General features: G+C 45.6%; 1 protein-coding gene across 1 annotated transcript in view; it reads right to left on the bottom strand.

The window, feature by feature from the left end:
• Window positions 1–10,018: 10,018 nt before the first annotated feature.
• The window catches only part of LOC311136226 (protein FAM222B-like), an 84,424-nt gene continuing 77,138 nt past the window's right edge, over window positions 10,019–17,304 (bottom strand). Inside the window, exon 4 of the mRNA XM_084170347.1 lies at window positions 10,019–14,414. Within this exon, the coding sequence (XP_084026473.1) occupies window positions 12,598–14,414 (1,817 nt within the window). The 3' untranslated portion in view covers window positions 10,019–12,597. The remainder of the gene's footprint in view (window positions 14,415–17,304) is intronic.

The raw sequence follows: 17,304 nt of genomic DNA, 5'->3' as shown, positions 1-17,304 counted from the left end.
GGCAACCACAGGACTCTCAACTGACGTGGAACCACAGGGGAAGGGAAAGCAGGTCCTCCGGCATTTGGGTGCTCATTCGGTGATTCTCATCCTCAACCATGAGATGGTGGGGTCATGACGTTGGCGGCACGGGAGGCCGAGGATGACTTTGTGTACCGGTGCATTGATGATGAGGAAGGGAAGGCTTTCTTGATGCATGGGTTCCACTGTGAGGGTGAGTGGTGCTGTGATGTGCGTTGTTGTGCTGGTTCCCAATGGTCGACTATCCAGTGCTTGGACCGGAAAAGGAGAGCGGGTATGAGGTGATGTTCATGGAGGAGGCGATTGCCTGGTCGATGAAATTCCCGACGGCGCCGGAGTACACTAGAGCTGTAGAGACAACACATGAGGGACAGCCAGCCAGTGAAATGGAAACCAGAAAAGGTTTGGCGGAAAGTGATGATGATGGAATACTCACGCCTACCCCGGGAGACGGATAATCACGGGGCCGCCCCTCTGCTCTCGTGGACTCCACGTTGGAATGCACCGGACACAGCTGAAGCTGGTGCCCCTCTTGGCCACAATAGGAACAGAGCCCCAGCTGTCTCCGGCGACGCCGGTCTGCCGCGGGGAGGTGTGTGGCCCCTACCTCCATGGGTTCAGACTCTGTTTCAGGACAGCCAAGGAGTTGGGTAACCTCCTAAAACAAAATGTTTATGCATGCCAGCAAAGCCACTACACAGCACTAAACAATATAATAATTGCACTATAACGGTGACAAATGGTGCCCACAAACTGTTAGGGCCTACATAAGGCTGTCCCAAAAGCAGAGCTTTCTTTTCAGCACCATGGAGTGAATCCTTACCACTGCTACACCTGGCTATCAGCGGAGCCTTGTCTAGCAGAGAAACAGTTCATTCAGCTTAATTTACTGCCTTTAAAAAAACATAGCTGATACAGCTGACTTGCTTCAACAAATGTGGTTTCTACTGACAATCGAGAAGTACAAACTATGGCATAATGGGACGACGAGCGGATAAGAGGCAATCCGTAATTTTGTTTAAGACATTAATGACCGAGCTAGGACGGACGTAGTCAATATAACTATTTGTTCAGCACTTTTGAAATGTACAGTGACAGAATTCAGAACATGGGCCGTTCTTACTTTATGCTCCCTGCACACCAAGTCAGAACCGTTGGATAATTAAAGGGGGCATATAAGCAGACAATGAAAGCTTACAATATTCGATGATTACATTTCTCTAAAACAGGCTATAGGCTGCATGTGAACCACCAAGTCAGAACAGTAGGCTAAGTTATGAGTGGGAAAGGGACCAAATTATTAGGGTCAGGCACATGGGCTACTGACAGCTTACTACACAACATACACTTAGTATTACTTTCTTAGCTACAGTATACATATCTCCCTGGCACATTACATCATCTATGCAGCAGCATACAATAAATGTTTTGACTCACCTTGTTGTGCTCACTTGAACAGGAAGGTGGCACGGTGGTCTGTCTTGTGGGCAAATTTTGTCATCAAACTTAGTCATCAAAGTCTGACATTCTCTGGATTTATGGGGCTTTCAAGACAACTGGGAACTCGATAAAAAATAAGGTCGAATCATGACGTCAGTGATCTTCAGGTTGGTGCTCTAGAAAGAGGCCAGAATTCCCGACTTGGAATTCCAAGTTGGATGACCGTTCAAAACATATTTTCCCAGTCGGAGCACATTTTTTTCAGCGTTTCCAGTTGTTTTGAACGCGGCAGAAGTCATGCTGGATTGACAGCATGGCCAATGTATTCAACCTTTTAGGCTAATAATAGCCTAAACAAACAGTTATAGCTCCGTTATTGTCTTTACATGCTTGCACCAACATTATCTTAGCCTATATTGTTGAGCATTTGACACTAGAAAACACACTACAATGCAAAACCCAAACTCACCTCTTTTACCGAACTAATTTGATCCAAATCAACCCCCGCCGCAGTGCTGACCTCCTCTGTCCTGCATTTTGCCCGGTGTTGAAATGGCCAGCTATCTTATTCCCTGTCCTCGAGCTGACATAATAACTGCAGCGCTCACCGGCGGTGCATCAAAAGAGTTTACCCTTTCAAACAGGGAGCCCGTCCACACTGAATAAAAACGGTTTTACTGTAAATTAACAAAGATGTAAACAACTCATTCACTCGTAATGTATTTCTGGCCCATGGTGCTGCATGTGAATGTTTATCATTTTAAGCTTGGAAAAGAGACACTTAAACCCAGACTTGGACCACACACCCTCTCCACTGAATAGCAGGCTAGTGATTGCTTTGCAATGCTTGCAGTTAGCCACTCATTGTTGAATTTGCGATTTCCAACTTGTTGTGTTATGTTTATGTCCAATGGCCGATGAGCCCCGATACGTTTTATCTATAATTTCTCTTCATATGACAAGAATTAAAAATAATTTGCCAGTAGATTGTCGACTTGACTCATGATGATGACTGCTTGTCTAGCTTGCTAGCTAAGATTTTGAAAGTATGATGTTGACATAATCAGTCCAATCAAAGCTACGGTAGATATAACATGATTTGACAATTTTATCTGTGGCCAATGACCTTGAGCCTTCTTGGATGACCAATTCTAATGTAACTCTATGGCAGCACCCAAGGGGCTTGAATTCAAATCAAATCAAATTGTATTGGTCACATACACATATTTAGCAGATGTTTTTGCGGGTGTAGCAAAATGCTTGTGTTCCTAGCTCCAACAATGCAGTAGTATCTAACAATTCACAACAATACACACAAATCTAAAAGTAAAATAATGGAATTAAGAAATATATAAATATCAGGACGAGCAATGTCGGAGTGGCATTGACTAAAATACAGTAGAATAGAATACAGTATATACATATGAGATGAGTAAAGCAGTATGTAAACATTACTAAAGTGGCCAGTGATTCCATGTCTATGTATATAGGGCAGCAGCCTCTAAGGTGCAGGGTTGAGTAACCGGGTGGTAGCCGGCTAGTGATGGCTATTTAACAGTCTGATGCCCTTGAGATAGAAGCTCTCGGTCCCAGCTTTGATGCACCTGTACTGACCTCACCTTCTGGATGATAGCGGGGTGAACAGGCCGTGGCTCGGGTGGTTGATGTCCTTGATTATCTTTTTGGCCTTCCTGTGACATCGGGTGCTCTAGGTGTCCTGGAGGGCAGGCAGTGTGCCCCCGGAGATGCGTTGGGCAGACCGCACCACCCTCTGGAGAGCCCTGCGGTTGCGGGCAGTGCAGTTGTGCATGTAAAGTTTGTGAGGGTCTTAGGGGCCAAGCCAAATTTCTTCAGCCTCCTGAGGTTGAAGAGGCGCTGTTACACCTTCTTCACCAAACTGTCTGTGTGGGTGGACCATTTCAGATTGTCAGTGATGTGTACAGTGGCTTGCAAAAGTATTCACCCCCTTTGGCATTTTTCCTATTTTGTTGCCTTACAACCTGGAATTAAAATGGATTTTTTTGGGGGTTTGTATCATTTGATTTACACAACATGCCTACCACTTTGAAGATGCAACATATTTTTTATTGTGAAACAAACTAGAAATAACATAAAAAACAGAAAACGTGAGTGTGCATAACTATTCCCCCCCCCCCTACTTTGTAGAGCCACCTTTTGCAGCAATTACAGCTGCAAGTCTCTTGGGGTATGTCTCTATAAGCTTGGCATCTAGCCACTGGGAATTTTGCCCATTCTTCAAGGCAAAACTGCTCCAGCTCCTTCAAGTTGGATGGGTTCCGCTGGTGTACAGCAATCTTTAAGTCATACCACAGATTCTCAATTGGATTGAGGTCTGGGCTTTGACTAGGCCATTCCAAGACATTTAAATGTTTCCCCTTAAACCACTTGAGTGTTGCTTTAGCAGTATGCTTAGGGTCATTGTCCTGCTGGAAGGTGAACCTCCGTCCCAGTCTCAAGTCTCTGGAAGACTGAAACAGGTTTCCCTCAAGAATCTCCCTGTATTTAGCGCCATCCATCATTCCTTCAATTCTGACCAGTTTCCCAGTCCCTGCCAATGAAAAACATGGATGGTGTTCTTGGGGTGATGAGAGGTGTTGGGTTTGCGCCAGACATAGCGTTTTCCTTGATGGCCTAAAAGCTCAATTTTAGTCTCATCTGACCAGAGTACCTTCTTCCATATGTTTGGGGAGTCTCCCACATGCCTTTTTGTGAACACCAAACGTGTTTGCTTCTTTTTTTCTTTAAGCAATGGCTTTTTTCTGGTCACTCTTCCGTAAAGCCTAGCTCTGTGGAGTGTACGGCTTAAAGTGGTCCTATGGACAGATACTCCAATCTCAGCTGTGGAGCTTTGCAGCTCCTTCAGGGTTATCTTTGGTCTCTTTGTTGCCTCTCTGATTATTGCCCTCCTTGCCTGGTCCTTAGGTTTTGGTGGGCGCCCCTCTCTTGGCAGGTTTGTTGTGGTGCCATATTCGTTCCATTTTTTAATAATGGATTTAATGGTGCTCCGTGGGATGTTCAAAGTTTCTGATATTTTTTTATAACCCAACCCTGATCTGTACTTCTCCACAACTTTGTCCCTGACCTGTTTGGAGAGCTCCTTGGTCTTCATGGTGCTGCTTGCTTGGTGGTGCCCTTTGCTTAGTGGTGTTGCAGACTCTGGGGCCTTTCAGAATAGGTGTATCATGTGACAGATCATGTGACACTTAAATAAAGTCCACCAGTGTGCAATCTAACTAACTATGTAACTTCTGATGGTAATAGGTGGCACCAGATCTTATTTAGGGGCTTCATAGCAAAGGGGTGAATACATATGCACGCACCACTTTTCCGTTATTAATTTTTTAGAGTTTTTTTAAACAAGGTCTTTTTTAAATTCCACTTCACCAATTTGGACTATTTTGTGTATGTCCGTTACATGAAATCCAAATAAAAATCCATTTAAATTACAGGTTGTAATGCAACGAAATAGGAAAAAATGCCAAGGGGGATGAATGCTTTTGCAAGGCACTGTATGCTGAGGAACTTGAAGCTTTCAACCTTCTCCACTGTGGTCCCGTCGATGTGGATAGAAGCGTGCTGTTTCCTGAAGTTCACGATCAGCTCCTTCGTTTTGTTGATGTTGAGGGAGAGGTTATTTTCCTGGCACCACTCCACCAGGACCCTCACCTCCTCCCTGTAGGTTGTCTCATCATTGTTGGTAATCAGGCTTACTACTGTTGTGTCGTCTGCAAACCTGATGATTGAGTTGGAGGCGTGCGTGGCCACGCAGTCATGGGTGAACAGGGAGTACAGGATGGGGCTGAGCACGCACCCTTGTGGGGCCCCTGTGTTGAGGATCAGCGAAGTGGAGGTGTTGTTTCCTACCTTCACCACCTGGGGGCGGCCCGTCAGGAAGTCCAGGACCCAGTTACACAGGGCGGGGTTCAGACCCAGGGCCCCAAGCTTAATCATGAGCATAGTCATAAGTACTATGGTGTTGAAGACTGAGCTGTAGTCAATGAACAGCATTCTGACGTAGGTAATCCTCTTGTCCAGATGGGATAGGGCAGTTTGCAGTGCGACGGCAATTGCATCGTCTGAAGTGGGTCTAGGGTGTCAGGTAAGGTAGAGGTGATATGATCCTTAACTAGCCTGTACTGATGTTTTGCCTGTTTGATTGCCTTACGGAGGGAATAACTAAACTGTTTGTATTCAACCATATTCCCAGTCACCTTGCCATGGTTAAATGCGGTGGTTCGCGCTTTCAGTTTTGCACGAATGCTGCCATTTATCCACCGTTTCTGGTTTGGGTAGGTTTTAATAGTCACAGTGGGAACAACATCCCCTATACACTTCCTGATAAACTCAGTCACCGTGTCCGTGTATACGTCAATGATATTCTCAGAGGCTACCCGGAACATATCCCAGTCCGCGTGATCAAAACAATCTTGAAGCATGGATTACGATTGGTCAGACCAGCGTTGAATAGACCTTAGCACGGGTGCTTCCTGTTTGAGTCTCTGCCTATAGGAAGGGAGGAACAAAACGGAGTCGTGATCTGATTTGCTGAAGGAGGGTGGGGGAGGGCCTTGTAGGCATCTCGAAAGGGGGAGTAGCAGTGGTTGAAGGTTTTTCCAGAGTGAGTACAACAGTCAATGCGTTGATAGAACTTCGGTTGCGTTTTCCACAATTTTGCTTTGTTAAAATCCCCAGCTACAATAAATGCGGCCTCAGGATATATGGTTTCCAGTTTGCATAAAGTCCAGTGTAGTTCCTTGAGGGCTGTCGTGGTATCGGCTTGAGGGGGAATATACATGGCTGTGATTATAACCGAAGAAACCATCTTGACTGGCTGCATCACTGCTTGGTATGGGAAATGCACCACCCTCGACCGCAAAGCGCTACAGAGGGTGGTGCTGACAGGCCAGTACATCACTGGGGCCAAGCTCCATGCCATCCAGGACCTCTATATCAGGCGATGTCAGAGGAAGGCCCGAAAAATTGACAAAGACTCCAGCCACCAAAGCCATAGACTGTTCAATCTTCTACCGTCCGGCAAACGGTACCAACAGGCTCCGAGACTGCGTCTACCCCAAGCCGTAAGACTGCTAAATAGTTAATTAATGGTTACCCGGACTATCTGCACTGACCTTATCTTGCACTGACTCTATGCACACTCACAAGGCTATATATACATACTGTATACACACTCACACACTACACTGACACTCTCACACAAAACCCACTCACATACACTACATACGCACACACACACTTTTACACTCATCATATCCTGCTGCTACTCTGTTCTTTTACTTATTATCTATTCTGATGCCTTGTTACTTTACCCTGCCTTCATGTACATTTCTACCTCAAATGCCTCATACCCCTGCACATTAATCTGGTACCGGTACTCCCTGTATGTAGCGCCATTCGAATATTCTATTCCTCGTGTTACTATTTTTTAACTCTGCATAGTTGGGAAGGGCTCGTAAGTATTTCACGGTTAAGTCTACACCCGTTGTATTCGGCGCATGTGACAAATAACATTTGATTTGATATCAGCTGCGTGCGCATCTATCCAATCATAGGGTGCAACTGCAGCCCGCAATTCGGAGCGTTCCTGCATGTGGGCATTCCTGCATCTGCAGGAACCCCTCATTATATTTCTATTGGTCCATTTTTAAGCTATGACTCCAGTACATAGGTGGGAGGCAGGGGCGCTCCAGTACAGAAGATGGCGGTAATGCACCATAACATTGGATTCCAACAATGGTAGCTAGCTATAGCTAATACACACCGGTAGTGTCCTTCGCCACCCACCTGTCGGGCACGGTTTTCTCTGGTACAGAGCAGGCGGGAGGCAGGGCGACACTGTGTGCTAGCTAGCCAACTAGCAAGCTAGCACACGGTGTCGCTCCCGCCTGCTGTGCTAGTAGGAGGCAGGGTCGACCGGTAGACAGGGGGTTTCATGAAGGAACCAATGGGATGCTCAAGGGGGGTGGGGCGTTCCTGCGGGCTGCAGTTGCACACTATTGATCATAGCAGCCAGAACCTCCAGAGAGTGAGACAGACCTGCCCATTGCGCAGTCCCTCAGACTTGTTTACATGAGACAATACGTTGCCAATGTTATGTTGAAACAACCATTGGCCCTAAGCCCTTTATGGAGAGGCCACATACTGATGTGTTTGATAGTGTCTGCTAGCTACTACTTGCTAGCTTCATTGACAAACAGAGTTAGAAGCGTTACAGATTCCGCAATATAAATGTAAAGGTAATTTCCCATTGAGCCGAAATATGCAGCGTTTACAGTGAAAACAGTCTCAGCTAAAGCAGGACCATTGCCTTTCAAATTTCAATCATGCTGTAAAGCTGAACTTACACAATGCGGATTGAATAGAGCCCTTAGCTAGCTAGCAAGTGATTTTGGGCACTGATAAACAGCTTGGAGCTTGTGCTTTATGATAGTTTGACAGCTTGCAGATGATGAAGTTGTAGATATGTTATTGTATGCACTGTGCACTGACTAGTTTTTCATACATTTTTTAACTTGAGAAATAATACATCAAACACCTTAGCTAAGACCTCCTCTGCAAAAATGTCAAAATTAATTACAGATTTCTTGATCTATCTTAGATTAATTCTCACTATTTTAAGGAAGTGGCTATGTTGTTGCTACGGTGCCTCAGGAGGGACAAACAACAGTACCTGCCAGGGTACGATATGTGAACATAACACACATCCACATCAAACCACACCCCCAAGACAACTCATGGCTTCAGTCATGGCCGCTAGCATTTCTAAATGAGCAATCTTCAAAACGAGGTCAAATCAGGAAGTGCAGTTACCCTTTAAATTTCAATAGAGCTATAATACCAATCTTCAGCGATATGGATTGAATATAGCCCTTGGCGATGCTTTATCCATAGCATTTCACACCTGAATCTAGAATTCTGTGAGAAAGCATAACTTAATATTTTAACAGCATACTACTTGCTTATGATCATTGTAAATCATTGACTCATTCTGACCGGTTTGGTGGATTGTCGGTCTCCATGAAAATTGTACATAAATACCCATTTACAAAGTTCTTTGAAAGGTCATAGAATAATATCCCTTTGCCGCTGTTGATGATTCAACCCCTGCATTGCTCAAATGTCTCTTGATAGAGCGATACTGAACTGAACCCAGACCTCGGTCGGCCAGCCCCCACCCACCACCGTGCGGTCTTTATATAACTTCCAATTTCCATCCCTGCCAGACGGATCAAATCTAGCCAGTCCTGCAGATTTCACAGCTTGCTCTGGCTGTGTGACTTCCTGTCACTATTTTGCAGCGGATTGCTTTGATACAATCAAAAGCACTGAATGTAATTGGTGCAATCACTGTACACCAGATGTCGCAATTAAACGACAATGTGAGGCACAAGGGATGTATACTACATGACCAAAAGTATATGGACACCTGCACAGGGGTATTGTCAAACTATTGCCACAAAGTTGGAAGCACAGAATCGTCTAGAATGTCATTGTATGCTGTAGCGTTAAGATTTCCCTTCACTGGAACTAAGGGACTTAGCCCGAACCATGAAAAACAGCCCCAGACCATTATTCCTCCTCCACCAATCTTTACAGTTGACTCTATGCATTCGGGCAGGTAGCGTTCTCCTGGCATCTGCCAAACCCAGATTAGTCCGCCGGACTGCCAGATGGTGAAGCATGATTCATCACTCCAGAGAACGCGTTTCCACTGTTCCAGAGTCCAATGGCGTCTGCAGGAGACATCTTTTATGCTTAAAAGAAAACGGTAAGGAAGGCCAGATCTGAAGTAAAAATAACTTTGTATCCTTAGATACAGGCACACTGATAGACAGGTAGGATGGGAAAAACGGTAGGCGAGCTATACGCCACTCCAGCTGACACTTGGCATTGCGCATGGTGATCTTAGGCTTGTGTGCGGCTGCCCGGCCATGGAAACCAATTTCATGAAGTTCCCGACGAACAGTTCTTGTGCTGACATTGCTTCCAGAGGAGGTTTGGAACTCGGTAGTGAGTGTTGCAACTGAGGACAGACGCGCTACGTGCTTCAGCGGTCCTGTTCTTTGAGCTTGTGTGGCCTACCACTTCGTGGTAGAGCCGTTGTTGCTCCTAGACGTTTCCACTTCACAATAACAGCACTTACAGTTGACCGGGGCAGCTCTAGCAGGGTAGACATTTCACAAACTGACTTGTTGGAAAGGTGGCATCCTATGACGGGGCCATGTTGAAAGTCCCTGAGCTCTTCAGTAAGGCCATTCTACTTCCAATGTTTGTCTATGGAGATTGTATGGCGGTGTGCTCGATTTTATACACCTGTCTGCAACAGGTGTGGCTGAAATGGCCAAATCCACTAATTTGAAGGGGTGTCCACATACACTATATATACACACAAAAGTATGTTTAGCCAGCCTCTTCAATCACTCATCGATTGTTGACTTCCTAACTGGGTCCAAATGCAGCAACTGTTGTAATGAGGTTTCTGTACCTGATTGATATCTAAAAATCAATGACTATGTGATGATGATGCAGGTAAATCTTTATTTCACAGTAACCTACTATTGAAATGAAATCTGAGGGACTAAAATAAAAAAAAAAAACATGGAATACAGTCTTATCTAAGGAAATCATTCAAGCAATCAGGGGGTAACGCTATAAACCTCAATGGGGGTAACCCTTGCAGATTTGCTGGGCAGTGAGCAGACAGGTATATGGTCTGGACACAAACATAAGGTTAAAAAGCCTTGAATTTGTTCCATCTGTTCTCATTGAATGAAGGGTAGTAAACGTATATATTACAAATAGGCCTACTCATATTTGCAAGTTCTGTACGACTCATCAAATAGGAGAACAGGCATATGGGCATCAAAAGAACATGACATCCATAGAACACTAATTTCAAAGCATAAATTAGAGCTTTATTTTATTATTACAATATTACAAAAAGAGTAGCACAACTCACACGCTCTCGCGTCTTATCTGTCGTACAGCCAGAGTGACACGTAAAAGAAAGGCTTATTGGGCCTTCCTCCATTTCACAGCAATAGTAAAGGAAACAAAGAGGAAAAATAAGATTTAAATAACAAGAAAATCAAGTATTATAGTCACAACTGAAGCTTAGATTTTTTTTTTTACAACCCAGTAACTACACATAGCTTTAAAATATAATTACAAAATCTTACTCAATTTCTTGTTCTCATAATAAAAAAGAATCTGTAAGGAATTGCTTTTTCTATTCAACAAAAAATAAACAGAAATTGCTGTTCCTCTGTATGTATCCTTGCAATCTTCATTCTCAACCATAATTTTGAATTTTCGTTATAACCATGCTTGTTTTCAAAGGAAAGTCCAAGGACCAAATACTTAAGGCTTTTTAAGGGCTGTTAGGGAGGGAGGTGAACAGAATGTGGATGTCAGTGTCCACCCACTCTCACATACAGACACACGCGCACATCTGCATACATACAAAACACATGTTTATACTCAACCAACGTCAGCAGGTATCATTCACACACACAATCATTACACTTTAAAGTTAGAGTAGTATAGTATTTAAGCCAGTGTACAATAAAATAAACAATGCATTTGCTGTTTAACTTAAGTCATTTTCGTTTACCTCCAAGTGATCTTGCAAGTGATCAATTTGGTCTCTTCAAGCACACTTCATATCAGAATCAGTAGCAACTACACCTAACTTAAGTTACCCTAATGATAAAAAATAATACAAATGTTTTAACAATCAGGATCAAAACTCTGATTTGGTTCATCATTAGTTTCTAAAATAATATTATAAAAGTAACAATTCTATTTCTTCCACTCCAGTTGTAAGGTTAAGTCCTGCTAACTAGCCCACTTCCTTCACTAAACAACTGCCAAACAGAACGTTGCATCTCAACAATTCAAGTAATCGGTTTCACCAAAATTATAGGGAAAAAATTAAACGAACATAAAATGGCACATTTTAAAAGCAGTTTTTCCTTGTCGATTATGTGACTTTGGCCATTTAAGGCTTCAGACAGAATGAACAGATTTTTTTTCTTTTTTCACTCCATTGAAATAAAAACATGTTATTCCACAATCATGTTGCCAACCTCAATTGGCATTGGAGACAAAATGGTTTGTAACAGACACCTGAATTCATTGCAGCATTTTGAGCAAGAGAGCGTCGGTCAGTTGGCTCCCCCAGTCAGTCCCCACGTTACGTTGCTCCCTGCAGGATCTAGATGTCTACACAGTATATATCTATACTCTGTACAAACATCAACCTGATTAGATACTTTGATGATAGAGAGGAATCAACCTTGAACAGTGAGTGACCTGATTCATAAAACAGTCCTATTTCACAAATAAATTAATACATTTCAAAAGAAAGAAAAAAAAGCCTCTTTGTACATGTGCATATGGCAAGTGTCTCCGTCTGTACTTTGTAGTGTCCAGTGACTGACAGTTCCATACTGAACCATTCACTAATTATCTCATCTCTGTGGTGATTTCAAGAGGAAAATATATATGCTTGTGTTTTTAATCTCGATGTCACTATGAGATTCACATGTAAACGTAATAAGGGAAAATTAGCCACTTGTCCAATAAAACTAGTTGGAGCTGAGAAATCCCCACTCGACCCTGTAAAAACATCAAGATCCTTATGAGAATGTTTTCTCTTTCCTCCAACGATCAGTGAGTTTTCATCCATCGTCTGCAGGAGACATCTTTTATGCTTAAAAGAAAACTCTAAGGAAGGCCAGATCTGAAGTAAAAATAACTCTGTATCCTTAGATCCAGGCACACTGACAGACATGTAGGATGGGGAAAAGGTAGGGAATGATGACAATCACACACATTAGAAACGTTCCCTAAAGGGTGCCTAGTGAAAGCACTCATTTACAAAATCAATTGATCACTTGCAAGATTGACTACAAAAAAAGAAAAAGAAAACACTGCTCTTTATTAAATATATTTGTCCTCTTTTTAATGTCAGCATTCATTTTTACTTAATTTATTAATTTAATTGTATTTCATGTTTTTACTTTCTTAAGACTAAAAGAAGAAGGTTCTTGTTTTTGATAACTGCTGTGTAGACAAGGCCGGCCATAGCTTATCTTATCTGTACCCTGGGTGCTGGATGTGAGCGGTTCTGCCGTCCCCTGGGCCAACCTCGGGCCCCACCCTGTTCATTGGAGGCCTGTGCATCTTGCCCATCAGCCCCAGATTCTGATCTCGGAAGCAGGGCGTCTGGAAGTCCCCGCCCACGTAATCTGATGTTTTCATCAGACTAGTCTGGCTGGAGGAGGAGGAGGAGGAGGTGGAGCCGCCGCCCCCGGTCCTGTAATGGCCTCCCCCAGGGGGCCCGCCGCAGTCTAGCGTGGTGGTGACCCCTGAGGCCCCCACATGGAACGGCATGGCCAGGTCCTGAGACCCGGAGCTGTCGCTGTTGGGCGTGGGCAGGATGCTGCTGTTCCACACAGTGTGTGGCTGGAAGTAGTGGCCACCGTTGGTGTAATGGGCCAGTGGACCCCCAGGCATGCCGTTGTTGTTGACGGGGGGAGAGGGGGTGGGCTTCTCTATAGGAGGCTTCAGGCTGTATGGCTGGCCCACACACAGCTCCGGGGGGTAGCCCATGCGGGAGGGGTGCTTGCAGGGGTGGCCCCCACCATCCTGCTGCATGTGCTGTAGGTAAGCCAACTGGTGCTGGTTCCAGCGCATCTGCTGCTGCTGTTGGTGATTATGTTGTTGTTGTTGTTGTTGTTGTTGTTGTTGTTGTTGTTGATGCTGCTGCAAATGCTGTTGGTGCTGCTGTTGTAAATGCTGTTGATGCTGCTGTTGTAAATGCTGTTGATGCTGCTGCTGTTTGATATCATTGTGGTAAACAGGCATCCTGTTCATGGCAGCCATGTTGTTTTGGGGGTTTGCGGGGGCAGCAGCCTTGTCTGCGGGACACATGATGCAGTTGGGGTGTGGGGGCAGGCCGGGGGGGCAGGCGTTGGGGTGCGGGTTGCTGTGCATGGACACCCTGGAGCAGGCGTTGTTAAAGAGGTTGCGGCTGGGGTTGGCAATCTGGCCTTCGCACATGGAGGTGGCTCCAGCCCCCTGGGCCCGGGCTTGGCAGAACTGGTTGATCTGGTGCACGATGCTGCTCAGGTCTGGCTGGCGGCCCTGGTTCAGGCCAGCAGCCATGGTGAGCGGAATGGTTGAGGTAGAGACGGTCACGTTAGGCGGTGCGTCGGCGTCGGACAGCTTCCGGCCACCCTGCAGTCCAGGAGGAGGCTGCCCCTGCTGCTGAAGGTGCTGTTGCTGCTGCTGTTGGAGCAAAAGGGTGAGACCAGGAGGAGGTTGGGGGTGGCCCAGTGCTTGGGGGTGGGACAAAGTCTGGGGCCTGAGCAGATCCGGTTGCGGGTGCTGCTGCATGCAGGGTGGGTGTCTGAGGCCCTGCTGCTGCTGGGGGTGAGTCTGTTGTAGAGGCTGGGGGTGAGTCTGGCTCCCAAGTTGAGGGTTCACGCTCTGCTGAGACTGGGACCCGCCCTGGCCTTGGGAAGGGGGGTGGTGGAGGTTTAAAGTGCTGGCCGAAGCGGCTGCTGTGAAGGGCCCCCCGGGGCCAGGGGGGTTCATGATGACCCCAGAGGGGTGCAGGCGCGCCCGGCTGCCGTCAAAGTCTTTGAGGATGCCCTTGACGACGGGCACCTTGACGATGGCAAGGAGGCCGGACTTGGCGTTGGCCTGAGATGGGGGGTAGGGGCTGTAGCGCTGGCCTGAAGTATCCAGCCCGTTGACTGTGCGGCGCACGTGGTTCCTCTGGGGGACCTTGACGCTGTTGGGGAAGATCTTGATGGTCAGGGGGTTGTTGGCAATCTTCTTAGCATAAGCATCCAATTCCGCAGGGGTTGGATACGGAGCGGATCTCATCCTCTGTGTAGTGTCCCCTGGGGTGACAGAGAGAGAAAGAGAGAGGTGGGCGGAGGGAGAGAGAGCACAGGGGGGGGAAGGACAAAGGGGGAGAGAGAGGGAGAGAAACGCAAAATGTCAGGTTTCCCGTCAGAAGAGCAGATGTGTGGTAATCTGACTTGAGGTTCTACGGTTCTCCTCTGAGATGAACGGAACCGGACTGACTTCAACAACATTCTCACATTCCAAATCTCAGCCCTTCCCCTAATATCAAAAACAGCACAGTGCTCTCATCTCATGGGGACGCAATAGAACCTGAACCCCAAATGGCACCCTATTCCCTTTATAGTGCACTTTTGGTCAAAAGTAGTGCAGTATATAGGGAATAATGTGACATTTTGGACGCATACAGAGAGTTTGATCTTGACTCGATTCCCCCGAAGCAAGCAACACATTCCAATCTCTATTCCTATTCTGAATTGCCGTAGTTGGGGTTTACAGTCAGTCAGTAACATTGAGGTCAGTAGCTTCAGGCCACTATGAGTTGTAGCTAACAATAACTGTGTGTGAAATGTGAATCAGAGAGCGACAAGAAAGAAAGGGCTTACTTATCCTGCTACTGATTCCCAGACTAAACAAGGCAACAGTAAACATGTCGTCCCCCACGAATGATGCAGCCCCCCCCCCCCCACGACCTTGCATGTGACTAACATATGAACGAACGGAGACAGATCCACAGTCCCCTCCCCGATTTCACCGTGGGGGACAACAAAGAGGAGTGAGGCAGAAAGGCAGAGAAGGCAGTGTTGGACCTCTGTGGCTGCCAGGGGGATAGTTCTCCTCTGTGTCAAAGAGGGAGGGAGGGGGGTAGGGAGGGAATGAGGGAGCACAAGAGAGACAGAGAGAGAGAGAGAGACAGAGACCGAGAGAGAGAGAGAAAGAGTGGAGCAGCTCCATGACAGCAGACAGTAATCACACAGCGTCTCTCTGATCTCTGGAACACCACTGAGCCCTCAGCCCTCTGACAGACATTTGTTACAGCTGCTAAGCACCTCACTGGCTATATTTAACAATGCCCCAGTGTGTCTGAAGATGCTGTAGTTTGAGTGTGTGTGTGCGCGTTTGTGTGTTTGGGGGAGTGTAAGACTGATAAGGTGTGTGTTTGACATGTGCATCCAGGTGCTCGTGAGTGTGTTGTGTGTGTGTTCAGCATGTGCTAAGGTGATGGCGTGTTTCTGTCTAAAACTGTCACTCATTTTCTTTCCCCAACTGTAAAAGTCAGTTATAATGTAATATGAGAGAGAGAGGTCTGCCTCCAGCCATTGTGATCTGGGTTGAGGAGAGGTTCTGTATGCAACCTCACCAAGCCTCCCCTCCCCGGGCTGAGCCCTGGGCCTCAAACCCTGTCACCCTCCCTGCCCCAGCCAGCCAGCCTGACCTACATACAGTGCGTTCGGAAAGTATTCATAACCCTTGACCTCCTCAATCTACAAACAATACCCCATAATGACAAATCGAAAACAGGTTTTTAGAATTTGCAAATGTATTATAAATAAAAACTGAAATAGCTTATTTACATAAGAATTCAGACACTTTGCTACGAGACTCCAAATTGAGCTCAGGTGCATCCTGTTTCCATTGATCATCCTTGAGATGTTTCTACAACTTGATTGGAGTCCACCTGTGGTAAATTCAATTGATTGGACATGATTTGGAAAGGCACACACCTGTCTATATAAGGTCCCACAATTGACACAGCATGTCAGAGCAAAAACTAAGCCATGACGTCGAAGGAATTGTCCGCAGAGCTCCGAGACAGGATTGTGTTAAGTCACAGATCAGGGGAAGGGTACCAAAAAAATGTCTGTTACATTGAAGGTCCCCAAGAACACAGTGGCCTCCATCATTCTTAAAAAGGAAGAAGTTTGGAACCACTAAGACTCTTCCTAGAGTTGGCTGCCCGGCCAAACTGAGCAATCGGGGGAGAAGGGCCTTGGTCAGGGAAGTGACCAAGAATCCGATGGTCACTCTGACAGAGCTCTAGAGTTCCTCTGTGGAGATGGGAGAACCTTCCAGAAGGACAACAATCTCTGCAGTACTCCACCAATCAGGCCTTTATGGTAGAGTGGTCAGACGGAAGCCACTCCTGCGTTGTTCTGTTGGAAGGTGAACCTTCGCCCCCAGTCGGAGGTCCTGAGCGCTCTGGAGCATGTTTTCATCAAGGATCTCATTACTTTGCTCCGTTCATCCTTGCCTCGATCCTGACTAGTCTCCCAGAAACTACCACTAAAAAACATCCTCACAGCATGATGCTGTCACCACCATGCTTCACCGTAGGGATGGTGCCAGGTTTCTTCCAGACGTGACGCTTGGCATTCAGGCCAAAGAGTTCAATCTTGGTTTCATCAGACCAGAGAATCTTGTTTCTCCAATCAAGTTGTAGAAACATCAAGGATAATCAATGCAAACAGGATGCACCGGAGCTCAATTTCGAGTCTCATAGCAAAGGGTCTGAATACTTATATAATTAAGATATTTCAGTTTATTTTGAATACATTTGCAAAAATGTCTAAAAACCTGTTTTCGCATCGTCATTATGGGGTATTGTGTGTTGATTGAGGATTATTATTTTTAAATCCATTTTAGAATAAGGCTGTAACGTAACAAAATGTAGAAAAGGTCAAGGGGTCTGAATACTTTCCGAAGGCACTATATAGGGAATATGGTGCCATTTTGGATACACCAACAGATAGTGAGACACACAGGCAGTCCCACAGTGATGACCTTTGAAAACACTGTCTGAACCAAAGTGAACCCTTATCTTTTAACATCCAAACCATATATCCGTATATATTTAGTTATTCTATTCAATAATTCTATCATCTAGTACAACATTCTTCTATTAAATACGTGGGTAAAAAAACAAAA

The sequence above is a fragment of the Coregonus lavaretus genome (genome assembly GCF_964263955.1).
Source record: "Coregonus lavaretus genome assembly, chromosome: 10".
Taxonomy (NCBI): Eukaryota; Metazoa; Chordata; class Actinopteri; order Salmoniformes; family Salmonidae; genus Coregonus; species Coregonus lavaretus.
This window is presented reverse-complemented; position numbering and strand designations above follow the sequence as displayed.